This window comes from Passer domesticus, chromosome 16, assembly GCF_036417665.1.
Source record: "Passer domesticus isolate bPasDom1 chromosome 16, bPasDom1.hap1, whole genome shotgun sequence".
Lineage (NCBI taxonomy): Eukaryota > Metazoa > Chordata > Aves > Passeriformes > Passeridae > Passer > Passer domesticus.
Window position 1 is genome coordinate 6,843,223 of NC_087489.1, and position 27,882 is coordinate 6,871,104.

Here is a 27,882-nt window from a genome sequence, read left to right on the forward strand (position 1 = left end):
TGACTTGCCATTAAAAGCTGCTTTTGGCAAATCTTAGTACTAGCAGCAGCAAAGGGAATCAGAAATTATTTATGCAGGCCTGTTCACCTTTGTACCCCAGAAATACTAAATCTTAAAATCTCGGCTCAAAAAAAAAAAAAAAAAAATTAAAACACAAACATGCCAGATTAGTCCTACTCTCACAGAGGTCTGGGTATAAAAGAGCAGAATTAGGTAATGCTGTTGTCTACATGCCTAAATCAGATCCTCTGGGGAGCCCTGGGAAACACAGAGCTGGCAAACAGGTTTTGGACTAAAGAGGTTTAGGATCCAGGTGCTTCTTACACCTTTCCCAGGTGTGCCAAGACCTTGTTGTGGACTTTGGGTAAGTCACTGGTCCCCTCTCTGCCTCAGTTTCTCACGTTGGCAACAAATCACAACCCTGCCCTGGATTTGTGATATCCTTCCTGATCCCTGGATAGGCAGTGCCACAGGCATGCCAGGACACTGGAAGTGATTTTTGGAGACTACAACACAAACTCTGTGGTCTCAGCTCTGCTTTCAAGCCGAAGAAAACCATCCTGGATTGGATCACCTATGATGCACCAAGTCAGAGCTGAGGCCATAAACAAACCTGCGACCCCAACACCCGAGAGGGAGCTGGACTGGATGTTGCCCTTCGGAACTGGATGATCCCAAAGCCCTTGCTGCCTGTCCTCCAGGCTGCGGGGACAGAGGCAGCTCTGTGCCCGTGGCTGACCAGGATCCCCTGCAGCAGCAGCGGCTCCGGGCAGTGGGACCGTGGGGCTCCTTCCCGCGGCGCCTGCGGGCACAGCCTGTTCCCTGCTCCCTGTTTGTCCCCTGTTTGTTCCCTTTTTGTTCCTTTTTCTGTGTCCCCTGGCCCGGGACAGCAATCCCGTGCTGTTCACGGACAGCTGGCTGAGAAAGCAAACTGCAGGGAGCAATTTTCCCTTCCCATTCAGCCCATCTTTGCTAAGGCGTGACGAGGAGCATCCAAGCAGAATGGCAGTGCCCAAACCCAGCACAAACAAGCAGACAGGGAGTTGGGGTATGCTCAAAGGCTCTCGAGAAGCTGGGCCAGGGGTTTTCCCATTGCTCCGGTGTTTAACAGCACTGCACTGCCCTCCTGCTCCTCCCGGGGAGCCACTGCCCAAATCAGGGATGAAGCTGGAGCAGGGGGAGGCTTGGGCTTTGTTTTTCTCCCCTCAAACTACAGAGCAAACAGGACCATGTGATGTGCTAACCAATGTGCTTTATTTTAAGCTTTCCACAATCATTAAGGATTTTGTTTGAACATTGAGGATTTTTTTTTAAATTGATTGATTAAAGTTCCACATTCAGTTGGTTTTGGCGATTTCAGTTCAACTCCCTTGAGCTGCCACCTGCCACATCACCCCAAGGTGACCCCCACAGGGTAACCCCTGCAGCAGCAGCTGGTGAACATCTCCCTGCCAGCCCTCCTACCTGGCCCTGGGGGTTATCAGCAGCACAGGAGCAGGGGGATGCACTGGATCCCTACCCCAGGCCAGTTCAACTTGTCAGCTCCACCAGTTTACATTGTCAGAGAAACCAGTCCCAGCACAGGGATCCTGTCACTCACCTTCCACAAACCAAGAATCAGATCCTTTATCATTCAATCATCTATTTCAATGACCGATGATTTAAGTTTAATATTTTATATTCTTACAGAAAATAAAATAAAAATAATTGGATAAAATGGTGATTAAAATCACAGTCAATTTGCAATGCTTTCATTGAAAGTACCCAAGCAATCTGATTTAAAAAAGACGTTAAGAATCAAAGCCTATTTTTTAAGAAATGTCAATAATATTCCAATGCAACTTGTCCACTGACCTGTGACTCAGTGGGTCATTTGTGAGTGAGTCAATCTCACAACCTAAGACTGGCCACAGTTACCAACGGTGAAACATCACCGATGTCCAAAGTTATGCCAGAAATTAATTTGGTCCCGAGCCCCCATCCCTGTACTCAGTGCAAAGAGCCAGGCAGCACTCGCTGTCCCAGGTTTTCAAAACATTGAACATGTTTGGAAACAAACTGTGGCCTTCCAGTTCCCAAAGCATGGAGCAATGCACCGAGTCCTACCGACACATCTCCTGAGTCATCCCTTCACACACAAACCTGAAGAAATGCTCTTCATCTTCCATGAGAGAATTACTCATGAGATGGCAACGAGACCCCAGCCTCACACCCTGCCAGAAGCACCGGCCACGCCGCTTCTCCCCGGCCAGGTTCTGATACACTCACTCACGTTGGGGTGCACATAAATAATCCAGTTGCCTCCACCCTGTTGCCAGGGCTGCTTTCCAAAACGAGGTAGGGTATCAGAAGCTAGAGCAGCAAGGCTCGTCAGCTCTCATGGGGGGATAGGCATCTACCCAAAGATGCTCCATGCTTACAGGTTGTCCACTTAACAACCACCTGTGACAGAAGGACTCTGGGAGAGTCGGATTTGTACCTGCAAAAGGTGGGGAAAGATCTCCAGAGAAAATAACGAATGGATGTTGTGACACTGACCAGAATTTCTAGAAATAAAATTAAACCAGAAGGTCCCACACAGTGTGAGTGGCCACGTGGCTTTTCCTCCTGTGCAAACTCTGACGATTCCAGTGCCCCAGTCCTAAGTGAGTGAGTCCTTCCCCGGGGGTGGCTTTGTTCATATTTTATTTAGTGCACTTAAAGTGACATTTTCTACAGCTGTCACAAGTGAGGTGGCATTTTCTGCATGGATGTTGGCCCATGCAGGGAAGGTCCCCAGCTGGAAGATGCTCTTGGCCCATGTGTTCATAGCCAAGCTAAGAAGCAGAACTCCCATTAGATTCATGAGCAACCCAGTTCTTGCCTACAAAAGAAATACAAAGACAGCTGTTGAGTTTAGACTGGACATCTACAGCATGTGAAGCACGAAGCTATTTGAATGCAAACATTATAAAAATGGAAGGTTTAATTGCTGTTAATATTAGCAACATTTAAAGCAGGCTTAAAGCCACAAAGGCCATTCTGCAGCTGCTTACCAAGCTTTGATCCATCAAAAACATTAACATCTGTTTAGCCTCAGGAATGTGAGCGGGAACTGGGACTAAGCCTAATTTTACTCATAAGCTTTGTTTCACTGAGCTGGGGAAATTTTCCTGCATCCAGAAACCTATGAAAGTTGAGCTGTTGACACTAAAGAAACAGGACAAGGGGCTGGGGGATTCAAGACCACTTTTGCCACCATTTGGAACCATGGTGTCTCCAAATTTCAACTTCATGCAAGCTCCTTCCATCCTTTGCCTTCAAACACCGTTGAGAACAGTATCATCCTTCTGTCTTCTCATTTTACTGCATATTGAGTACTAACAATACAGAAAACACTCTTCTTTAAACACTCAGGCTGATTGTTTTCATCATTTTATGTATCTAAAGGAACTTACCATATCCTTGACCATCAAATGTCCAGAAGAAAATGCAATTGAGTTGGGAGGTGTTGAGACTGGCAACATGAATGCATAGGAGCATCCTATAGTTCCTGGTATCATTAAATAGAGGGGATTCACTTTCAGACGAATGGCCTGGAAAACCAGAAAGGAATAGAAATCAGACCTTGGGGATTTGAGCTGCCAACAGAAGAACCAAAGGATGCAAATAGCCAGTGTGGTGTGCACAGCCCTATCCCACACTCTATAATAAATAATCACATCTCTCACAACAAAGTCTGAAGGATTATTATCCTTCAGTGCCCACATTATGCTACTGGACTTGTTGCTCCCAAGGGTTTCGAAGAGCCTGAAGCCCAGGAGCAGGAAAATTCCCCAGTGCCTGTCCCAACACAAACCCACCCACCCAAGGGACAGGGCAAGGAGGAGGCAGAGGAAGAGCTGCTCTTGCCATGGGATGACCTTACCAGCTCTGCCAAGACAGGCAGAAAGATGATAATAGTGGCAGTGTTGCTGGCAAACTCTGTGAACAAGGCGATGACAACCGTGATGAGGATGACAGCCACGGGAGGTGGCACACCCTCCAAGGGATGCAGACGGCCTCCTATCCACACAGACAAGCCAGACTCCTGCAGAAGGGAGAGAAAAACAGGAGTCAACCTCCTGCATCCCTGCAGGTCCTCTCCTAGAACTTGTCCTCAGGGTGTCTCACAGCTTGCAAGGAGTTGTAGCCTCCTGAGATATTTGCTGTGTATTGTTGTCACTTGGAGTTGACAAATATGCCCTTGGAGTGTGATGACCCCACTGATAGAAGTTTTCCAAAGCCAAATGGGAGCACCAAGTGACCCCCTGATAAGATCCAACCCTTCTGGGCAGGATGATCCCACATGGCATCTGCTGTGGGGCTCACCTCGCAGCCCTTGGCCATGGCAAAGCCTCCTCCAAGCAGCAGGATGATGTTCCAGGGCACGGTCTCCTGGGCCTTCCTCCAAGTCAGCAAGGGCTGGGTCTCTGTGTTTGGTGCTGGACAAAGAGGAAAGGCCTGTGTCAAACACCCACCCAAAGAGGAGCATCAGCCATCACCTGACTGAATGACACCACGGGTCTGACAGAGTGCTGAAGCACTGACCATGAGCTGCTGATAAAATACACACACGGAGTGTCTTGAGTTAGCCAACTAAAGGAGCATTTAACTCAGTATCAGATAAGAAAATAAAACCAAAAACATTCTAGCAATAAAGTTTTCTGTGAGGCTTTCTTGATTTAATATTAAATATCGTGTTAATTTTCTCTCTGTAACAGACATAAACATTGTCTTCAGCAAATGGGGGTCCATGGAAGGAGGAAATATTCTGCCATTTGAATTAAAGTTATTAATTTTCCATTTGTCATTCAATGTCCAGTGAGTTTTACAGCAGAGAGCTCATTGCCCCTAAAAGCTATTTCTTAATACGTGATAAAGTGAGTTCTGTTGTATGGAAGGATGCACTAATGGGACTGAAATTTTCTGTTGAAAAAGGGCACATATTTTATCCACAGGAGGCCTGATGAAACATCTTCCTGTGTATGGACAACACAACAAATGTGCATAACTCAGAGCAGCTGCTATTTTGTTCCCACAGACCCCAGGCGTTTCTTCATCATCCACAACAGTCCTTCAGCTACTTCTCCCCATTCAGATCATCTCTTATTCCAAGAAGAATTAAAATTTGTATTTCGTTGCTCCTCAAGAGGACTGACCCAAGACTTCAAAACCTGCTGGAGAGTTTGAGCTTTAGGAGTTCCAATTATCCTAGAACCTGAGGAAGAGCACCTATATCTGAGAATGGACAATTAGCCCAGCTCTGCCCTCTCAGAGGTTCATGCTCCCCTTGAAGGACAGGAGCTGTTGGGAAGTCAAACCTCTGTTCCTCCATCAGTGGTGTGGTAAATGAACACCCATTTCAGGTCACTTCATCCCACCATGGCTCCAACCCTGACAGCTGCATGAGCAACTGAGCCATTCCTGCAGGGAATTCAGCAGCAGGGCAGTGACTGCTGGGCCTCTGCTGGTACTCCAGATTTAAAAAAAATAAAAAATAAAGAAAAAAGCCTCTCTGGGATCAAATGGCACCTTCGAGCCACCCTGCTCCACTCTGCAGCTCCAAGGAGGGATAGCTTTGCTCCTTGCCCCTATTCCTGCCCTACCAGGACACAGGCAAGCACAGAATCCCTGCCTGGAGGGCATTTCCTACTCACCTTTCAAGTCAAACCACCACCTGAAGGAAGGTTTTTGTGAAGGGAAGAAGAACAGTATAATCACAATGGTGATTCCTGTAACTGCATCTGAGATAAACCTGTCCAAAAGCAGCAGAAACACTTGTAAGAAGCACAAGCCTGTAGAATTAGAAAGTTTATGAGAACAGGGATTTACCAAAGAAGATTACAAGTTTCCATCAGGTTTGAACAATGCTTGTTGTTCAGAGTTCTTTTATTTTTTAATTCCCTGTCGAGCTAATTTTCTACCATGGGCTGTGAACCCCCCAGAAAAGCTGCCCTACAAAAGTAAAAACCAAGATCTAATCCCCTCCACACTGATGTTCTGGTTTTCTGATTGCAGAGTTATAAGGACAAGTTTCCTGAGCCTGTTGCAGGGAGGAAGAGAGACAGAGCCCAAACCATCTTATTTAAATGAGCTCTTTGCAAAATGCTCAAACTCTGAAAGGCAGGCTCCACCCAGTAAAAACCTTAAGCATGTGTTAGATTTAAGGAGTTATTAACTGATGAGAAAAAGGTCCATAACTACTTTGTTATATTAAGGAAACATTTATCAAACTAGGATTTTATTTGAAAAAACCCACCAAACTATGAAGGTCTCTTCTTTTAAGAAATAACAACACCCTCTTTGAGCTCTAGCATCCCCTAACTGCTGTATCTATTCATCTTCAAGGTATGGTTGTCACAGGGGACACAAAGTTGGCAAACAGACAGGACAGCACTCAGAATCAGCTCCTGCCATTCCTCTTCAGTCTTCATACCACTGGTGAAATCAGTGGATTGCCTAAAGAACTCAGTATTTTACTGTAATTATACCTACAAACAGCATTCCCAACATTAAATCCTAAGGATGGCCTCAAACAGACACATCACAACTTCCCACTGCGTCATGCACCTCCTCTAGGAGCCAGAAAATGCAAAGTTGCCTGTGCTACTTGATGCTCACTTAATTTATTCAAGGAAATCTGAGTAATAGTGTTAAGCAAAACAATCAGAAACTCAGGAATGTCAATGACTTGGAAATGTTACTGCAAAATGGCAGAGTGGAAGGAAAATAAAGTCTTACCCTGGTGCAAACAAGCTTGCCCAGCCTGGAATGAATTTGGGATCCCTGGAGAACAGCATGATTGCAAACATGCAGAAGAAGAAGAAAATTGCCTGTTCTGCAAACCTGAAATGAAATGAGGTTAAAATGCTGATGTGCTGAAGGGATGGATCCAAGCTAGGACAAGTACCCAGCTCCTGCTGCAGCACCTTGGCTGAGAAGTGAGGCTGGTTTTCTAAAACCAGCTACAGTGACACATTGGGACAGATTGTAAATCTCTTTGCAAATACTGCTGTTTGCCAGCAATTATCTCTCATTGGATGACATTAAGGAGAGGCAAGATGGAGATCAGGAATGTCCCAACAGTGGGATGCAAGGCTGACCCTCTGGGTGGGGCAGAGAGGAAGGGCCAAGCAGCTCCTCATGGTCATTCCTCTGACCATGTCCCTCCAGGATCTCAGCCAGGGATGGTGGCACTGCAGCTCAAGCCATACAAAAGGATGATTGAGATTCAAATCATACAGGAGACAGCAGGAACAAATTCCTCCAAGGTCAAAATCTAAACACTGTCCCTTAGACACATGACAAACAGCAGGGTAAAAGGCAATAGCATTCACTAAGTATCTAGTGGAGTTAAGGTTTAACCAAGGTTTAAGATGATGCCTCAAAACTCTATTTAAAATCTCTCTGAGCACAGGCAAGGCACACAAGCCCTTGGGAAGAGGCTGCTTGAGCTGATTTTTAGTTATGGGGTTGCTAATCAAATTGGTAGAGCTCAGCTTAATGGACCTTCCCACTCCTAGATCTCAAAGTGGGACTTTGATTCTTTCAGAGACATTTTGCAGGCTGCTCGATAATGTACTGAATGGAACAAATAAACCAATTTCTTTCATTTACAGCACAGGCACAGAGAGCTGTCTTTGAAGAACCACTCCATGTTCCACACAACAGAAATAATTACAATGTCAATAGCATGACACAAACATCACTGGATAGTCACAGCATTGCCCTGAGTATGAAAATATTATTTTACAGATGGGGAAACACAGACTGTTTAAGGAAAAACCCTTCAGTTTCAACAGTCTTCAGTAGTCTTGGCTGCCCAGAATATCAGTGGATGGTTGGACATATGCAGGGTGGATTTCTGGAGATGCTCAGCTTTTCCTGCTTCCCCCTATTTCTTGGCATTTCTCAAAAGTCTAAAACTCATGTTTCTTTCAGCTGGTGCCTTACTCCAAAATATAATCCCCATCATTGCATTTTGTACCAGCTTTTACTTTCCTCATTTGACTAGCATAGTTGAGGGAATTATTCAGAAAAAATAATTTGTTCTATGGCATGGATCTGGCTTCTTCCTGTATACTTTCTCTGAGCTTTAAGATTCCTTAAAGTGTATCCACAATCCACATGATTCACATCCATAATGTGATTCATCAGCCTTCTGAGCAACTGCCTGCTGCTTTGCAGGACAGGTATGCACAAACCCTTGAAATCCAGCCTATGTTGGTCAGCACCTAACTCACACAGAACTGAGTTTGTTCCTGGAGCAGAAAATACATAGAGAGTAATTAAACAACCCAGTATGAATTCCCTCTGTACCAGGAATGTTGCTCTTCAGAAGATTTGAGTGCAAGCTGCTATTTGCAATTATTCATGCTAGCAAAGGTGAGGAGGCTGGAGCGTGCAAAAAGCAAAGTTCAGCAGGTTACAAACAGACTGAGTAGAAATATAGGTGTAATTTTCTTTAAAAAGCTCCATTCCCCACAGTCCTCCCTTCTTAAACCAGGATATTTCCAAACCCACTTAACTTCTTTCTCACTTCTATCCCAGCTTTACAACTCACTTTGTTGGACCCAGTTTCTGATAGTCCTCCTTTATCACCTCCTTGGCTCGGGCTTCTGCATCCACTCTTATATTTGATTTTTTTGTTTTCCAGCCCCTGCCAAGAAACACAATTATATTTTTACATGCATTTTTACATGCCTCTGACCTAAGTGACACATAGGAAGTAATGCATTTTCTATGCAGCACATGCAGGACTCAGTGTCCTTCTCCAGCACCTGCTCTTCAAGGTTCAAAGAGCTGCACGTCTCTGGCAGCTCAGTTTGTGTTATCTTCAGATTGTGAAGACTAACAATGAAAATCTCTGCTGAGATAAAGGTAATAAATCTTTATTTTATATGGTCTTTTTCTCTGCATTCATACAAAGGAGACCCTGCAGAGGTGAGGAAGTTTCCTCTCATTTATATTCTGAACTGTTTCCTCCAGCATGGGCTGTGATTGCCAAACGAAAGTCCCAACATTGCAGGATTTCCTTGTCTTCCTTCCAAGCAAGTTACCTACTTGGACAGAACGACTAGGAATAGGGTGACACAGAAAATTAATCTGTCCCTTCATTTTTCAAGTCACTTGTAATTTCCTGGGTGATCCCAGGATGCTGCTGAGGATCAACAAAAAATGTGAGGAATTTCTAAGTGGCCGGAATGTTAATGTGCTCCTGGCTAAGCCTCTTAGCCTGGCTGCACTGACTGCTCACAGTTTGCTCCTTTGGAGCATGTGCATACAAATGATATATTCATATATTCATATCTTGCTCTCCATCTCCCATCACATCCCATGACACTGAACCTGCTTTCTAACACTGTGACCTTGATTAAAGCTACAGCCCCAAATTTCTGTGTCAGACACATCTGCTCATCCCCGTGGTCCCTACTCTTGATTCATTTATTGTTTCAAAGGGTGGCTGGATGTTCTATAGAGATGAATGGTTGATCTTTCAGAAGCTCCTGCATTTCAAGTTCCTGGCCCTTTAATTTCTTGGGTTTTGGGAGGTGTTATTAGCAGCAGCCTTATCTCAGCCAGCCCACTCCTCAGCCTTTTAATGCCTTTTGGATTCAAGCAGAGCCCAAGTGTCCACCTGCCCTTGCCCTGCTGCAGACACCCAGGACCTGCCCACAGAGAAATCCAGCCACTATCCCAGGCAGTTCAGCCCAAGCAAGGCTCCTGTGGAGCCCTGGCTGTACTTGAGGAGCTCTGCAGTGTCTCCTCCACCACGGGGGAATTCTGGCATCCGTGCAGGCCCAGCAATCCCAATGGAGCCGAGCCCTGTGCTGGGGACGAGCCAAAGCAAACACAGAGCATCACGTCCCTGAGCTCCACAGCAGCTCTGCCTTTCACCAGGGCTTTGGCCTCTTCCCTCACCTGAGGGGCTGGGGATGGGCCATGGCCAGCCCTCGCCAGGGAATTCAGCCCTGCACAAGCCCTGGCACACGGTGAGAGCAGCACGGCTCTCGCAGTGGGAGCCAGCCAAGCATCACACAGCACACTCAGAGCCTCCTGAGAAGCCCCACCAGCAAGTCAAGGACAAGCCTTTGGCATTTTCTGGATTAAAACTTTCCCATTGATCTTTTTTTCCCCTATGTCCGAGACAATGTAAATATTTGGACACCTGTTCTTCTCTTTCCCCTCTCCCACATTTGCATTTTAAAGTCAAAACAACAATTAAAGGCTTTTCTAAATATCACAAATTCTGCATGGTCCCTGGAGGAAGCACGACTCTGACTTGGTTACCATCACTTGTGAGAGCGTGGAGGGGGGAAAAGGTCTCCACACGGGCAGCAGAGCAGTGCTGCAATCGCTTTAGGTTGTGCACACTGCATGTGCCCAGCAAAGATTTACCGGAAAAACATGTTATTCTCAGTTACAGATTAACACCTTGTTGTAAAATTAAGCCCTGTTGTGAAGTAATCTGTTCCAAACCCAGGTTTTTGCCCCAAGAAGAAATCCTGTCTCTTTCACGGGGAACTAAGATTTTATCATGGTGCTCAAAGCTAGATCCTGCTTTTCCTTCTGTCATTAAAAATGTGCCATTTACCCTCCACAGGCCAAAGTCAGGAAGTAAAACGACCTTTAAAATTATACATTTAACTGAATTAATATAATACATAATCTGGACAAATATTTCGGTTGGACAAAGTATATGTAACTATGAGATATCTTTAAAACCTTCTTGTTTTATATCAGTTTTTAAAAATTAGATTACTTGTTATGGGATGGACCTGCTAGAGTTAGTTGTAAATTCCCCTACTTTCCAGGACATGATCCTGGGTGATATCAGTAGATTTAGGATGAGAAGCATCCTAAATGAACACATATTTCATAATGCTAATACAAAATATCAACATACCTCAGGTTAATTCCTCCATACAGGATGGAGATCCATAGCCATCCCATGAGAAGAAAAATCAGCATTAAAGGAAATGCAAACATAAACCAAGAACCAAAGTTCACCACATCACATTCTGGAAAATAACTAAGCAAACGGGAAAAATCAAGTTAATGCAAGATGGGAAAGCAACCCTTCCATCCATGGGTAAACAAGCATCTGAAATCAGCAGAGAAATATCCCACAAACCTGCCCCTGTGCATTTAAAAACTGTCCCTGTGAGTTATCTGGACATAAGGAAATGTGAGGAGCGTTGTGTTGGGACAACTCCCAGGACACCCTGCCACCCCCATCTCACCCAGCCCAGCTGTGCAAGCCTGCAAGGAAAGTTCTGGAAATCTCTCTCCAGCTGGACAATGCCTTCATGCAAAGATATTCCTGAACACCCAGGAATAAATGCTGCTGCAGAAACTGCTGGACAGTCTGGACATGAACCTGGCAGGGATGCTGCAGTGCCCAGGACAGGCTGTATGTGCTCCTTGTAGAGGTCAGCAAGAGTAAGAAAAACCTGTGGGCACCTGGGCTGGCACAAATCTCTGCTCCCATGCACATAGGAGGAATCTTTTATGACTAAGTAGTGGGTTCATTATTTTTCTTTCTCCCATACAGCAGTAGCTATAATTGCCCACAAAGCACTGCACAGTCTGCTTCATCAAAACAGTTACCAGGTTAACGGTAGGTGTGGAGTCAAGTCCCATTAAATTCAATGGGATTAAAAGCATCAGTGAGGTGAAGCACACATGCTCCAGCTTGGCTGACAGCCTGCCTGGCTAGGCTGGAAACCTGCTTATTAAGTCTAAAGCTGGTGCACTCCCTGCTTTCATCTCCCAAAACATTCTGGAAGAGCATGAATTTTCCAAACCAGCACTCAGCACAGAAAGGAGTTTCCTGCAGGGATGAAGAACATGTCTCTGTCCTGCAGGATTTACAGGGATCCCCAGGACAGCCTCCCATACCTCTTCAGCTGTCCCAGCAGGATGAGGTTTGGTGCAGTTCCTGTCAGCGTTGCTGTACCTCCAATGCTGGCTGCATATGGAATTGAGATGAGGAAACCTTTCCATATGTTGGTTTTGTATTCCTCCTCCTTCTTTAAGTCTGAGAGAGCATCACTGGAAAGCTCCTTCTCCTCCGCCAGATCTTTGCTTTAAAATAGTCCAAAAGAGAATCCGGTGAAAGCCCTGGTTTAAATACAGTGCAACCACTTCAGAGCCTTGACAGAAGGAAAATTCCCCGTTTTTAGAAATCCAAGCTACCAGTGTGCTCAAGGACACTTAGCAGCCCAGTGCTGCAGAGGGGTCTGCTTGGTGAAGTGCCACATGGGACTGGCAGCCTTGCAGAGGGCAGGGCACCCTCAGAGCCATCCACAGGAGCTGAGGGTGCCTGTGCCTTGCCCAGCCCCTCAGCAGCTTGTAGCACTGAGCATAAAGTCCACAGGACTGCCAAAAGGAAAAAGAACTAAAATTTGATAGATTTGAGGGAAGAAACATCTGTTCCTGTGTTCCTGAAAAGATGCTTCCTCCCCATCCTTGTTATTAAAGCAGGACCATCACCAGTGTCCAAATCCTGGGGGGTTTTACATCATGGGCTTCACACATTTGATGTCCCTGAGAAAACCAAGGCACAAATCCCCAGCAGGAGACACCCCTGGCTATGATTTCAGAGTGGCTGAGAAAAACCTCTGTAATGATTTGGACATGCAGAGGGATGCTGGACACACAGAGGAGGGCTTTTATCATCAGGCTGCTAGTGACCGGGATGTTCGGTATAATCAAAACATTGCAATGATTGAATTTCAAATTCCTAACACTTGGTCTAGCTCAGGGGATAATTCTCTCTCAACTCTCTAATACAAACTTTATAGTTAACTTACTCCTCAGTACTTGCCAGAAACTGCATCTCAGTTGGTACAGTGTAAAGTTTATTCTGCTGTAAAGATGCTGAAAAAGAAAGATGAGGACTTTAAAACAGTTCAAAGCATCTAGAAAATTCTCCTTGAACCAAACAGAGGGACAGAGGAAACAACTACCACCTTAGAGGAGAGGCTGTGCAAATAAAGGGTGAGCTCACACACCTGGCAGGGATGAAGGAGCCCTCCTCCTCCTCCTCCTCCACTGCTCCAGCCCCACCACAGCACCCAGCTTCTCCTCCAACACCCAGACACTTGGTCCCTGTACAGCTTCTGCCACAGGCCGGCCTTTGGGATCTTCTAACACAGCCCAGACTTCCCTTACCAAGTCATGGGTTTGGGGTAGATTTTCTTGGGGGAGGATTAACCATAATCATTCTTAGGAAGGAACACTGTTGGGCTTTGTTCCCCAAGGCACAGCAGGAGCACTTCCTGTCACTGAGCTTCATTCCCATTTGGTGAGAATTTCACACCCTGCAGACATCTAGTGCAGTCACCCTAAGGCTGTAATTCCTTCTTTAAAGACAAGAGTGAGACGCATTTGGGGATTTGGTTTTGTAAAAACCAAATTTGGGGATTTGTCCTCCAAAAGCCACCCTGACAGCAAAGACCATTCCAAGCCCAGCATCTTCTCCACAAACACCAGACCCTGCAGGCTGAGCAGCCAGTCCCAGTACACTGGGAGCTGCACACCACCTGACCACACCAACCCATGGGAGAACTCGGAAATCAAAACATGGAAATGCAATACAATCACTCTCTGTTACCAGACCTGACATCAAGGCTTGTGGTATTTGTGGTCATGGCTTGACCTCCTGAGGCTGGGAGATGTGCTAAAACTTCATTTTCCACGTTCCTCACAGGACTGGAGCACTTGTGTTATCCACCTTCAGCACAGGTGGCTCTTACCCACCCCTGCTGGCTCTGCTGCCTTTCCTTGTCCTCTCCGCGTGGTTTTGGGGACAGAGCTTTGTGTGCCTGCACTTCCCTGCGCTCTGCAGACAGCTTCACACAGAGCCCAATTCCTGGTACTGCCACCCCAGCAATCCCCAAATTTCCTTGCACCCCTTCTTAGCCCAAAACCCAATCCCCTTCCACCCAATATGACCTAGAGAGCAAAAGCATGAGAGGAGCCAGTGGTCAAAGTCTCTGGACTCACTCACGTGTGCACCGACCCCACTGTGCTCGTTCCAGCTCAGTGAACCAAGGATTTTTGCAATGTCATGTTTTACACATGGCTAATTTACCGAATTGGAGTTAATTGGCTTGGACACACACACATGCTGAGCTTTCATCCCAACCTTGCCCTGATGAAGGGATGTAATTAGAAGGATGAACATTAACCCATGGTTGACTGTTGGTTCCTCAGTGGATTTAGCCCAAAGGCTCTCACACTTCTGCCCCACTGAAGCCCAGCCCTGGCACTACCAGGCACATTTCATTCTACCTCAACATTTTTTAATTTTTTTTCCCCTTGCTAACCTCAGACTACCAGCCCATCTCAGCAGGACCATCTGTGAGTTATTTTTGAAGGAAGGATTGCAAAGGTAGCCATGCAGAGGAAAGTCAGGCATACTGCAGAGATTTTCCCACAAAATTTATAAAAAAGCAATTCAAAATTATTACAGGTCCATAAGTCAGAAAAGGCCAAAGGTAACAGAGTTTGGACTCAGTGGTACACACCTCTCACAGAGCAGTATGAAAATTCTGTGGCCATTTCACCAAAATACCTCCTATACCTTAGAGGCAGAAATGCTTTTCCTAGATAATTTTTGCTTTAATGACATTTTTTTAACGTTTCTAAAAGGTTGAGAAGACCCCAAAAGAACTATTTCCACCCACTGAGGGATTCAGGCAGCAGTGCTGTGGCCACACCCTGCCAGCACTGTCTGGGATTAGGCAGTCAAAGCAGGCACCACTGCCCAAAAATGCACATTTCTCATCTACCCCTTTAGAGACATAATTTCCAACTGACTCAGTTACACCTCAAGCACTGAATGCAGTTTATCTTGAATTTTCAGAATATTCTCTATGAAGGAAAAAAAGATTGGAAATATTTTCTTGTGATTTTTGCCTGGAGATATTTAAGGTGCTCAGAGAAATGAAATATTGCCAATGAGGGTTAGTGGGCAGGAGCAGGTGAGAGGTCAGGCTCGCTGGCACAGCAGATTCCAGCTGGTCACACAATTATTGCTGGAGATGTCAGACAGAACTGCAGAGCTCACCTCCCAAAGGAAAGTTCTAGAAGCTGAAAAATGTCTGTTGGTGTTAAATTTATACCCCTGCTTTGATCCACGAGAACCAGCTGGGACTTCAGCCATCCAACCTCACTACCTGTGCTCCTGCATCAGAGGCCAAGCGTGTGAAAATGAGCAAATTATTACACCCAGTTTTAGCTGCCAATGACACAAAAATGTAAGTATTTGCTGATCCATAACATGCTGCCCACACGGTTGAGCATGGACGTAAGTGATTGAAAGCTTGAGATTCTCTCATCAGGAAAAAAGTGTCACCAACTGAGCAGAGATCACTTGATTTCAAACACCATGTGTGGAAGCAAAGTCCTACACAAAACTGGTTTCATGCACTGGTTGAGATTTTTTTTGCTGTAAGTCAAATTCATTGAAATGTCACATATTCTTTATTATATTTTAAATTGTTGTTTTTAACCACCCAAATTTATTTTTTTGCCTCATGGACTCTACCACGGTGCTATAAAACCAAGTCAATTGGCAAATGGATCTTATCACGTGCCATTGTACAAGTTTTCTTCCACGTACACCTCCCTTCACAAATGAATCTGTCTTTTTTGGAGCACAGATCACAATTCAGAGAGATTATAAACATTTAATAAACTATGAAATGAGTATACCTTTTTCTCATCTCCACTTCTAAGTGTAACATCAGATTCATCACTTTTTCAAGGAACTCAGCTTTGCTCATCCATTCAGAAAGATTACAGAAAAGGATGAGTCTACCTTGGGACACTAAAGTTCAGATAAAAAGTTTACATAAAAATGCAGATTTTGATGCATGAAATGTACATTTTACAGGTGATTCCTCCTTTGTCTGTATCATAAATAACTTTTAAAAGCCTTTATCTAAAAAAAAAAAAAACCCACACCAAAAAACCATAATCACACCATCACATGATATTTGCAAAGCATCACTTTATTCATTCTTCTACCTGCATGCCTCTTCCTTGCTTTTTCTGGTTTCTCTTACCACTGCAAGTGTGAGTCAAGGATGTTAATTCTGTGCTTAACAGTGTCTTGGAACAAGGTGGGGAATCTTCCTTTTATGTGTTCCCAAACTCCACTGTATTTACAGCCACAACTAGACACTCAAAATTCAGAGGCTGGGGACAAAAAGGTTAAAAGCAGACTGACAAAACACAGAACAGGAAATTATAGCAAGGAAATCAGTGAGTTTGATTTTAATAGATGTGAGTAGTCAAAAATTCATAAAGCAAACATGATAAAGCAACCTGGAGTGCAAATATCTCCTGATTGCTAAACATCAGTGATGAATGATTAACTGTATCTTTATTAGATGTGCACATGTTTGAGCCTTCTTCTGGGGACTCCTTTATCCACCTTAGGACTCAGTAGGAATTAAGAAGCCATTGCTTTTAAATCACAGAGGCAGGTTAATTACTAATTAGTGCAAGAAGAAGCAGAAGAAGAAGAAGAAGAAGCTGTGAGTACTGCTCCAGCTATCAGCAAGAGCTGCAAAGGGGATGTCAGGATGTCATTTCTGGATTGCTGTTTCTCATCACTGTCTGCCAGAAGCCCAAAGTTCTGGTGAGTGGATTGTGAAGAGAGGGCTGCAGAAAGGCCTTAACTGGCCACATCCCCTGACCTAGCCTCAACCTGCTCAGGAACACCACCAAGCAGCAACATGGAGATGGAAAAAATCACAAAGCACTTTAGAGTCAGATCTTTAACCTGCCAGCCTCCCCTTGAGTCCTTGCCTTCTCCTCCAGCTCAGGCTCCAGTTCCATGGGTGAGCAAACAGGAAAAGCAGGGAACAACAGCTCTGGGTCCACAGGGAGGGACCCCACTCATCACCTGCCCTATCCACAGCCCTCCCTGGCTCCAGCTACCCCCACAGCATCCCTACAAATCCCACCACCACCGTGCCACAGAGCTGGACTTTAACCTGTGCCAGCAGCCAGGCTGGCTGGGCATTGCCTCTTTGGTTTTCCAGGCCAGTCATTAGCATTGTCTCCTGCATGACATGAGGAAAGGGCAGATAAAAGGGAGTTTTCTGCCAGTATTCTTCCACCATGGGAATAAAGCCCTGAGATCAAGCTGCAAGCTAGTGAACATGGTATTTGTGCCAGTGAAGTCAATAAAATGGGGCAGATTTGGGAGCAGCAGGGCAGACCTCAGCTGGCTTTTACTACTGCCCTGTCTCAATTACCTTGGTTTTCTTCATTTTCCCTGTTCATATCCTTAGAAGTGTCTTTGTCCCCAAAGAGGCTTTTTAAAATTGCATTTGCAATTGGAAGCATCATAGCAGTGGAGGCAGTATTACTTAACCACATGGACAGGAAAGACGTTGTCAACATCATCCCTAAGATTAGTCTGAAAGACAGAAAAAAAGGAAAAACTGAATTTCTTCAGCTTGGCAAGTTCTCTGACACATGAAGAGGAAAAGCTCATGTGCAGAGATAACAAAACCAATACCAAAAAGGACTTCTATGACCCTCCTGAAACTGGATGGAGCACAAGTGTGGGGCTGAACCCAACGATTCTCCCTGTGCTGCACTGGCCCAGGGGCAAACAGCTGAACAAACACAATAAACTGGAGAAAAGGGGGTGTGGACAGCCCCCACTATTGCAGCAGCACAGCAGAGCCTCTTCCCAAGCAGCTCCCATCCCCCAGGAGAACCCCCTGCTCCCGTAGTCACCTGGCTGGCTGGACTCCCACCAGCATGAGCACCCGGAGAGCAATCCTGCGGTGTAAATTCCACTCCTCTATGGCCGAGGCCATGATTAAACCACTGAGGAACAGGAAATTGGTGTCTAAAAAGTACTGTGGGCAAACTTTGTTAGATGGGAGGATCCCCAGGAAGGGAAAGAGGACGATGGGCAGCAGAGCTGTCACAGCCAAGGGCAGGGCCTCGGTGCACCAGTACAGGGCCATCAGCAGGATCACATAGAGACATCTTCCTTCCTACAAAAGAGGGAGAGGAAAAGTGAGATGTGGCATTACAGAGACATTTTGTCACTTGGAGATACTTAGAGAAGCAAAATGCTCCAGTTACTCTCTTAAGGATACAGTACTTCTCCCAAATCAGTTCCACCAAGTTCAGCATCTTCCCCCCTACATTGTGTAAGGGGTTCAGGACTGATCTGAGACCACAGCAAAACCAAAATCCTCCCTGGCTGCCTGATCTTCACACATGCTGCAGGCTCATAGGCATCAACCAAGGAACCTTTGGAGACCAAGAATTGTCCCACAATATTGAATTAGGGCTGGCATTGCTGCTGACATGCTCAGGTGTCTGACCCATTTAATGTTTGTGCTTCCCTCCAACTTCCACAGACCATGCCCTGCACAGCTAGGCAAACACAGCCTTGGGAGATGTATGTTCCCCACATTTGCAATAGGCAGCACTCAGAAAGGTTTCCTTTCTTGGATCAGAGTCTCCCAAGAGATTTATGAGAACCCGTTCCATGGCAACAGATCCCAGCCCCTAGGGAAATCAGTAAATCAAGCACCCGGGTGTCACAGCACTTCCTGCGGGCAGGCATCACCCGGCATCACCCCGGCCTTGGCCAAGGCTGGCAGAAACCCAGTGCCCCCAGGCCACAGCATGAATTCACCCATCCACCCAGGAGGCACAAACTAGACCGAAGCCATTTGTCACCACAGCCACGGCCAAAACAACGAGCGATGGAAGGAAGTGCCCGGGACGGGAGAGCCCAGCGCAGAGCTGAGCTGGGGCACAGCAGGGCTGAACAGGGATATTGTCAGCAAGCACAGGCAGAGAGCCCACAGCGCTATAAATAACTGCTGAGCATCACTTGGAAGCCACAGAACTATTTATTTTATCACTTTTCCAGCTTGTTGAGCAGGTTGAATTGCGAGTCAAAGGCAGCACTGTCCCTCTGCTGGGACCTTCCTCCCCTGGGCTGCTGAGGGGGAGATGATGGCTCTGCTCCCTGCCAAGGCTGGGAACAGCGAGGGCTGGGGACTGTGGGGAGCTCCATTTTGGGGAGAATGGGATCTCAGCCCCATCATCTGAAGGTTCAGCCAGGCACCAGAGCAGGTACAGCACAGCCACACCTGCCTGTTCACCTACGAACAATTGGCTGCAGGCCTGGGCTGAATGAGGTCAAAACCAACATGGATTTATGTTCACCACATCTGCAAGTGAGGGTTTGAAAGGTGGACAAAATTACAGAATTCCTGATTTTCTTTTGGCACCCAGGCTTTGCTTTGACAAGGGGTCCTGCTAGCAAGGCCCCAGCACTTCAGTGAATGTGGAAACAGGAACACAGCAGAACTGAGTGTAACTGATTTTTTTTCATACATTAATTGTAGCAGTGTCAATGCTTCACATGAAGTGCCCAAGATCTGGATTTAAAGATCACTTTCAGACCTAATTTTAGATGCCAGTAAAATGACATATGAGAGTGTGTAAAGCAAAACCCTCAGGCTCAGCTCAGCCCTGGCAGCTCTCATGTGCTCCCCATGCTTCATTTCCCCTAAAGCAGCAGGACCAGAGCAGCAAACCTGGCAGTGATAAACTTTATCAAAATAAAGAATCACACTTTAAAATGTTTGCCACTAGATTAGTAATTTAATTCCTGTGCCAACTGATAATTCCTCTTTACTATGATTCTTTTTATATGCCAAAGAAATAGCTTTGCTCTCATTAAGCTCTTTTCCATTTGATTTCCAAAGGCCATATGGATAATTTTTTTCTCCCACTGGCAAAATATTCTTCAGTTTCCCACAAGGAAAGTTGCACCAAAGTCAACTTCAAAGTAAAGTAAAGACACGTTTGCTCTTAGAGGAGTAGAGCAACTGAAAATATTCAACAATGATACAAGAGCATATCAGTGAAGCCTTTAATTGACTTTATAAAACAGATGATGTACAATTTAGAAAACTAATTATAAGTAATGGATATTTATTCTCCAGTGTATGGAAAATGTTCTGGAAAACACTGCAATGAGACACAGCATCAATCTAATAACTCCTCCTCACTGCAAGATCAAAAGCCAAGGGGTAAAAATGAAAGAGGGTGGAAAGAACTGCTATGTGAAAGGCTTCCCTGAATTTCTGAAACCTATATGGATCAACAGGAAACCACTTGAAGAAAGCAGTGGTGCTGTTTATTCTACCCTAAAAGAGCACAAATTGCAGCCATATTGAAAAGGTTTTTGAGATAGGGCAACCATTGGAAAAAAAAAAAAAAAGGAAAAAGACCAATCCACAATAACTTCAACTTCAACCAAGCATTCCCCAGAATGAAAAAAAAAAGTCATCAATAAAATTGAACCATATGAAATGAAAGCTTTTTGATTACAAGATATTTTGTAAATGTTAATCAATTACGTCCCCAGTGTTTGTTTATTTGGTTAGTACACAGGCAATAAATGCTAACAAATGTTAGGACAATGGTCCTTTAGGGATTTGGCCAAGGGTGCCCCTGGACAGGCTGAGCTGAACTCACTGCTCTGTGTGGAACCATCACCTCCACATGATCTTTATCCTCCCATCCCTTGGCTGCATCCCTGTCAGGACTCCTCCTCTTTCTTGTATCTATATTTTTCAACAGAATTCTATCAAAGTTCATGGTGACACATATGAACTTTAAAATGGATCTTGTGATCAGGTTAATTTTGTAGCCATTTAATGATTTCCAGGAAAGCACTCGTGGCTCTGGACTGCAGCAGCTCTTCTTCCTGTTGCTCAAGAGCCTTGGGATCGACCTCTGCCCCTGCAGACACAGATCCTGTCTTTGCTGCACTCCGAGCACTGGGGATTTTCCACCCGGGGGGACCTGCTGAGCTGTGGCAGAGGAAGCCAAGGCACGAGGCTGTCTCCTGCGGGCAGGAGCCCTGGCGGTCTCCGGGAAGGGCAGATGAGGTGCCCCAGGGAAGGAGGCCCTGGCAGGGAATGTGGGTCAGGCGAGGCGGGCTGGCTCACCCAGGCAGAGCACTGAGACACAGGCACAGCCACCAGTCCCCACTGCCAGCCTGGAAGGGACACCAGGACCTTCAGCTGGACCTTGTTCCCCATCAGAACCAGGGCACACAGCTTCCCCACCCGGCAGACTCAGTGCTCAAAGCAGCCCTGCCTTGGCACTGCCAAACTTTGGGTTTTCTCCATCAACCCCTGAATGCTGCAGGGTCATCACAGCCCCATCAGCCACACAGGCTCCCCCACCACCCTCTAACCAGCTAAAAGAGTGGCAGACAGGGCTCCTCCAGGACCTTGATACCAATATACCAAGAGAGATTTTGGCTGCATTGGAGCTTCTCAAGCCCCTTTATCCCTCTGCTACCACAAAGAAACCTCCTACCTGTGATATACAGAACTCCTTGGAGCAGGAAAGAGGCACTGAGTGATCTCATGGCACAGCTGGAGCTGTGCTACCAGCCCCACTGTGCCCACTGCCTGCTCTCCAGCAGGATGGATCTGTGGATCTGATTTCTACTAAGCCAGCTCCTGCAAGCATTATGTAATCTGGACTCAACCCAAGCCCTGTTTACCAGCCTCCCTGCCAGTGGAGTCATTTTGCTCCCTCTGGCTATTTGCAGAGTGGCTAGAAAGGGCCAGTAACACAGGGCCACAAAGCTGCAAGAGCTTCAGGGAATCTATTTTCCTCTGCTAAAATGGCATAAAGCTTATTAAACACTTTTATTTAAACTCCTTGAGGTATTTCATAGTTGACAAAAAAATTTTTCTCTCTTAAAATGAGACATCTGAAGCTCAGATAAGGTGGGCAAATGGAGTGTGTGGCAAAAAGTCACCAATTCAACAAAGAGCAGCCTGGTAGACTCTTCACTGCTCTTGTCAACTTTCACACATCCCATACACACAAATACCACATTAACCACCTTGGCTGTGGGTAGCCAGTCATGCAGCTGTGTTGAGCTAATTATATATTGTGATCTCCTACCTTTTTTTTTTTTTTTTTTTTTATATTTCCCAAGGGAGGCCACAGATCAGCCTGGTCAGCATCCCTGGTGATCTCCATCTGTACTGGGGCTTGTAGAAATACACCCACTTTATTGGTACACAACAAACTCTTCAGGCAGCTCTTGAAAAACTATTGTATGGAAGTTGTCTGAACTTATAGATTTTAAAGTAGCCAGGGTTAGATGTATGAAATTTTAAATTTCTGTTTAGTTACTGTCACAGTAAAAATATTTATTATCAGTCCATTTCTTATGCTGTAGGATTGCACTATCAGAATTTTGCTCAGTAAAGAATAAAAATGCTTCACTGAATGTGGTTTTATCTGCACTGTCCATCTGGCAACATTACATTTGTGTTCATCACCCTCAACACCCTGCCCAGGGATTTCTTCCATATCTCTTTTCATAGAGCCACAGAAAAAAGTAGTTTGGAAAATACCTTTACAATAGAGTCAACCATTGCAGACACAGGCAGGAATCAGGCAGACATGTTTTATATGCAGTCGTGTTTTCCAATTAATATTAACTCCTGTCAATAACGACTTCCCTTTCCCCCAACCCAAGCATTGCTGCTTTCACACTCTCCCAGTGCCAGCTTGCTCTTTGCCAGGCTGGTCCTCTCTCTGGGCTGAAGCTCACAGAGGATGTGGTAAAATGTAGTCACTGTACTTGCAGTTATCCCCCTCTTTCCCCACTGAAGTTCTTGCTCTCATCTTTTAACCGACCATTGCTTCCAGGTTTGTGAAACTGGCCTTCCCAAATCACCACACACAAACACTGCAGAGATGGACTTTGTGTATGAAATGTAAAACCAGGCCACAATCACTTATTTCTCTGCCAGGCTGCTCTCTAGGCTGTTCCCTGCCTGTCCATGCTCCTGCTCTGCTCTCCAGCCAGGATCCAGCTCCCCTCCAGCGTGCAGGACAACCCACTCCCATCCCCTTTGTCTACATTTGCATCACCCCTCTGCCCACAAAGACGCCCTTCATGCTCTTTGCTTTCCAGTGCAAGCAGTGTCATTTTTATTCTGGAAGATCTTAAAGTCTCCTTGTACTAACCAGGAGGACCCATCACATCCAAGTTAATTTTAAATTGCTCTATGGCCACTGAGGAAGTCAAGTCTGTTTTCTGAAGGCACTGGGCCCTATTTGCCTGCTCAGAGCTCCTTTTAGCAGATTTGGCTGCCTCAGCTGTTACCAAGCCAAGAGGCTGTAGACATTGAGTTCATTAGAAGCTGTTGGAACAAGCTCTTTGCACAGCTCATTAAAAGTGCCCCCATGCCCCTTCCAGCAGAACAGTTCCTCCAGCCCCTCCTGCCCTGCCCCAGCTCTTTGCAATCATTCACAGCCCCCCGAGCAGGGGGGTCACAGGCACTTCCACTCACGGGACAAATATCCAGCCATTTCAGCAGCACCCAGAGCGAGAGGTGACACACAGAGCCCTGTGCAGAGGACTGGCTCCTGGGAAGTGGCTCCACACAGAGCATTTCCTTCTGCTGCCTGATGGACACAAAGCACTGTTCTAGACACAGCCTGGGCAGCACACCCTGAGGTCTCAGCAAACACACCCACAAAGCAGAAATTTCGTTTCTCTATTTAGCAGAAAGGAGGCTGTAGACAAAACCATTTACACCAGCCTCCCTCTACACAACCACCACCTACAGAGGCCATCAATTAAAAACAAGGGCAATTAACATAACATCAGCAGTGCCAGCCCTGTCACCACACCTCTGTGAAGGGACTCACACAGGGATCTGGAGAAAAACCACTGCAGAGTGACAGCTGGCAAGAGCTCTAATCACAGCTTGAAGATGTGGCTGCTGGAGTCCATCACCAGTAAGCAAGAGCAGACCTGATGGATGATTTTTCTCTTTTGTGTTTCCAGGGGGATGTCACTTAAATGTAGGTTTCCCTGAAAACCCACTGCACCCACATCACAGGGTACCACTCAGAAAGGACATACTAATCCAAGGAGCCACAGCCACAATGTTCTATCAGCTTTAAGTCATGAGTTCCTGGTCTCCAGGTCCAAATGAAATGCTGCCCTTGAAACCAAAGCTGAGGTGGCTTCTTATGGTGGCAATCCCTTGGGAGATTAAAATTGCTGAGCATCCCAGTAGGGAGAACATAAATGGTGACATGATATGAGAGCAGATTTTTAACATCGACAGAGCAGGAAATTGCTGCAGAGGTGCCTGTAAGACACGTTCTCACAGGGGAAGGCTCATCCTGAGACCAGCAGAGGCTGATTCTCCTCTCCCACCAGTTTCTGCTGCACCCTGCCAGGCAGCATTCCGACATCCCAGCAGGGCTCTCCAGCCTGTCCAACACTCCCCATTCCAGATGCACAAGCACTGGGCAGCATCACGGCTGTCACAGTGACTGCACATCACCAGGACTCCTCCTGCCCCAGCCTGCTGTCCCTGGATGCCCTGCCTGGGACAGCTCCCAGTAACTCCAGAGCAGCCCAGTCAGTTGAGTTCCTGCTGGACACCTGCAGCAGCTCTGACGACCTGGCTGCCCAGGAGAGCTGGGCTGCAGTCCTGTGGCAGGACAGACCAGCGAGGGCATGCAGCCTTTGCCATCACGTGCCAGGACAGCTTCCACACTCTGCCACCCCGATCCCCTGCCTGCTGACCCCTGTCCTGTTCCTCCCCCTGGTTCTCACAGCCTGGTTAAAAGCGTAACCTGCTCCTTCCTCTCCCACAGCCCCTCGCGGCTCAGGCTGTGGACAGGGGGTCAGACGAGCTCCAGACGTCAGAACTTAATCCCCTGTTGATGCAACAGCAAGTTTCTTTTCTTGTTGAACAAGTGAGAGAGTTTAGTGTTGAAACCCTGGATGAATCATTGACCCCTGAACACGAACAGATACAGCTGTGTACAGGAGTTAACAGCTACAGGTTCCCCCCTTTGCCAAACCTTGGGAGAACCTGGGGAAGTTGCAGTTTGGACTTGCTTGAAATGTTCACTCATGTGAGCATCCAGGTTTTGACCAGCCAGTGCCACTGCTACCACCTGTGATGTTTTAAAATCCATGGGAATGAAGAACAAACCCCCAAGGCGGGCAGCAGAGCAGTCAGCTCTGCCAGGGTCTCCTTCCATTACCACAGCTGTATCCCTGCTTTGCTGCCTGCTCAGCTGCAAACATTTCCACTTTCCCAACACCATTTTTTCTTCAATAAAACAGCATTGATCAGACCACCCTGTCCACGAGCTCCTCCATGGACTGCACCCTACAGTGGACTAACATCTCACTGGGGGAGCTGAGCGGGAGCGAGCAGCACCATTACACCACAGAGACATTTTTTAGTTCTGTACACGAACAGGAATCCCATTCCTGAACATCCAAATCCTTGTACTGCCTGTGTCACTACACACTTCCACCAGCACACAGAGCATCTAGATCAAGGCCCTTCCCACAGTGCTGGGTTCATCTGTGATTTCTTCTCACAAACAGACATGAGCTTGCACTCAGCATACAGTGCAGCTCCTCCCTCTCTAATCCCATCTCACAATTTTACCAAGTGCCAAAGCCAAACAAGATGCTATTAAATACACTTGAAGTCATTTGTTCAGCTATTGAAGATTAATGCAGAAATGTAACTATTCACTTATGAATCTGCAAGGGAATTTAGTACCTGTTGTGCAACGTGTTTTCTGCTCTTTGAGGCAGACATTCAACACAGTCCTATTCATAACTCAACCAATAATATAAAACAAAGAAAAAAGTGACATTAAATCCAAATAAATGTCACTTTTAATATATGGTGCCACTAAATAAAGCAATGGTCAATCTATATTTTTTAATTTAACAGGTGTATTTTGTACCTCAAAGGAGAAGGTTTCACCTGACAAGCACTGAACAGGCAGAACTAAGTGCCAGCTTTGTGTCCTTACAGTACCTAAACATTCTATATTCACTACATACTGATCATTACTTATTTTCTGATGTAAAAAAAGTCATTCTCAAATGGATCTGAGTCAGAATATGAGGGTGAAATCTGGCTCACGCTGAAGTCAACAGTGCAAAATTCCACAGTGTCTTCACTGCCCTGTGGACTTCCACCCAAGGCTCAGAGGTTCCTGGTGCACAAGAGCTGTGCAAAAAAATCCTCCAGCCCCCAAAGTCTTGCCACAGATTGCTTTATGTGCATCTCATCACATGCTAAAGCACAAACCTTAAGAGGAGACCAGTTTCCACATTTGCAAGACACCACTTATCTTACTCACAAAGCCTTTTCAGACACAGCACCAAAGGTCCCTGAGAGTCACCCAGAGCGGGGCAGGCACTCCCAACCCTGCAGCACAACCAGCAGCACAGCCCTGCAGCCCCCTGTCACTCCCATCACTAAGGGGATGTGCCAGCAATGCCAGGCAGACTCCCAGCACCGGGCACCTACCTTCCACCCCTTGGCAAAGCCCGGCCCTGGGTGATGCTGGTTTTGCCTCAGTTTCCCCAGATGCCATTTGGGCACTACTGGTAAAAACTACAGGGCTCTTGGGTACCAGCCAGAGGCACTGATCACTGCCACAGAGCTTGAGCTGGCACGATCCTCCCACCTCCCAATGTCGGTATAAGAAACATTAAACAGAATTCACATTACCTATCCCTTCTTCCCCCTATAAACACAACATGACCACAGGACGCCCCCTCCATTCGCACTTGCCCGGGATGGCTGTGGCATTAACTGATTTGTTACTATTTGTGCAAAATTACATATCTGCTGTTAAGAAGAGGGAAGGGAAAGGAGGAGGTCCAGACCAGGAGCAGAGTCCTTTCAGATGGGAGCACAGTCCTGTCTCTCTTGTACCACCACATTCTGATTTCTTGTTCCCTGTGTGCCAGTGATTCATGGTTTCTATAAGGGGGATGAGGGTTTTTCACATCTGCTTTTTAAACCAATGCATTTGACTCCAACTTCCTTGATGATCTAGGAAACTGTATCAAGGAGGAGTAACTCTCCAGAGAGCTGATTAATTCTGAAATGGAGAGGCTTTTCTGTCATATACAGCACTCAGAGGATGCTCCTGAAGTACTAAGGGTGTCACTTTGCTTTCCCATTTTTCTCCCCACCACTCAGCTTTGTTTAGCCTTCACTTGCAAGAACCCAGGCGGCGCAAAAAAAGCAGCTCCCTTGGCTTTGATCTCATCTTGTTCCAAAAGGGCGAGGAGCCGTGCAGCCCGCTCTGCTCCACGGTCCAGCCCCGCAGGCAGCGGGGTGACCCTCTCCCGAGAGGAGCACTGCTGCTGCTGGGGCGAGCGGTGGCACGGGGCAGCCGGGCTGTGTCCCCGCTCCATGTCCCGCAGCTCCCGGCACGGAACGCCGCTCCATTCCCCCGGAGCCCCCGGTGCCGCGTCCCCAGGGCGCTCTCCTGCCCCGTGCCCCACTCGCAGTCTGTCGCTGCCCGTGCCCCTCGCCCCGCAGCGGGGTCCCCAGCCCGCAGCGCCCACCCGGGGTCCCCCGGCGGTACCTTGGGGGGGAGGCTGAGCAGGACGGGCACCAGCGCCAGCGGCGCGCACAGCAGCACCACGAACCTCCGCACGCTCCACGCCTTCTTCACCAGCGCCCCCAGCGCCGCCATCCCGCGCCCATCGCCGCATCCACCCCGCGCCCCCGCTTTATCCCCCGGGAACGGCCCTCCCGGTGGGCGGGACACCCCCCGGGACCCCCCGCCCTTCTCCGCCCCGCCTCGCCCACCGGGAGGGGCCCCGCACTGCGCCCCGGTACACCGCCTCCATCCCCGACACCCGCCCTTTATACGGCCCCTACATCCCCCTCCTTTCCCCCACCTCGCCATTTCCCAGCCTTTCTTCTTTTCCTTTTTTTTTTTTTTTTCTTATTAAAA

The 27,882-nt window shown here is 46.8% G+C and overlaps 1 protein-coding gene across 2 annotated transcripts; it reads right to left on the reverse strand.

The window, feature by feature from the left end:
* Window positions 1–1,232: 1,232 nt before the first annotated feature.
* Window positions 1,233–27,665, reverse strand: SLC13A3 (solute carrier family 13 member 3). Of its 2 annotated transcripts, none has more exons than XM_064391143.1 (13): window positions 27,508–27,665; window positions 17,788–18,053; window positions 17,298–17,461; window positions 12,837–12,903; window positions 11,923–12,108; window positions 10,928–11,053; window positions 8,585–8,680; window positions 6,763–6,867; window positions 5,679–5,776; window positions 4,351–4,463; window positions 3,908–4,069; window positions 3,438–3,575; window positions 1,233–2,863 (listed from the first exon to the last, which is right to left on the reverse strand). In XM_064391143.1, exons 1-13 carry the CDS (start codon window positions 27,616–27,618, stop codon window positions 2,678–2,680), a joined length of 1,818 nt encoding a protein of 605 aa, XP_064247213.1. In that variant the 5' UTR covers window positions 27,619–27,665; the 3' UTR covers window positions 1,233–2,677. The 2 variants fall into 2 exon arrangements, with proteins under 2 accessions (XP_064247213.1, XP_064247214.1); XM_064391144.1 differs by lacking the exon at window positions 27,508–27,665 and adding an exon at window positions 21,418–21,437.
* Window positions 27,666–27,882: the final 217 nt, after the last annotated feature.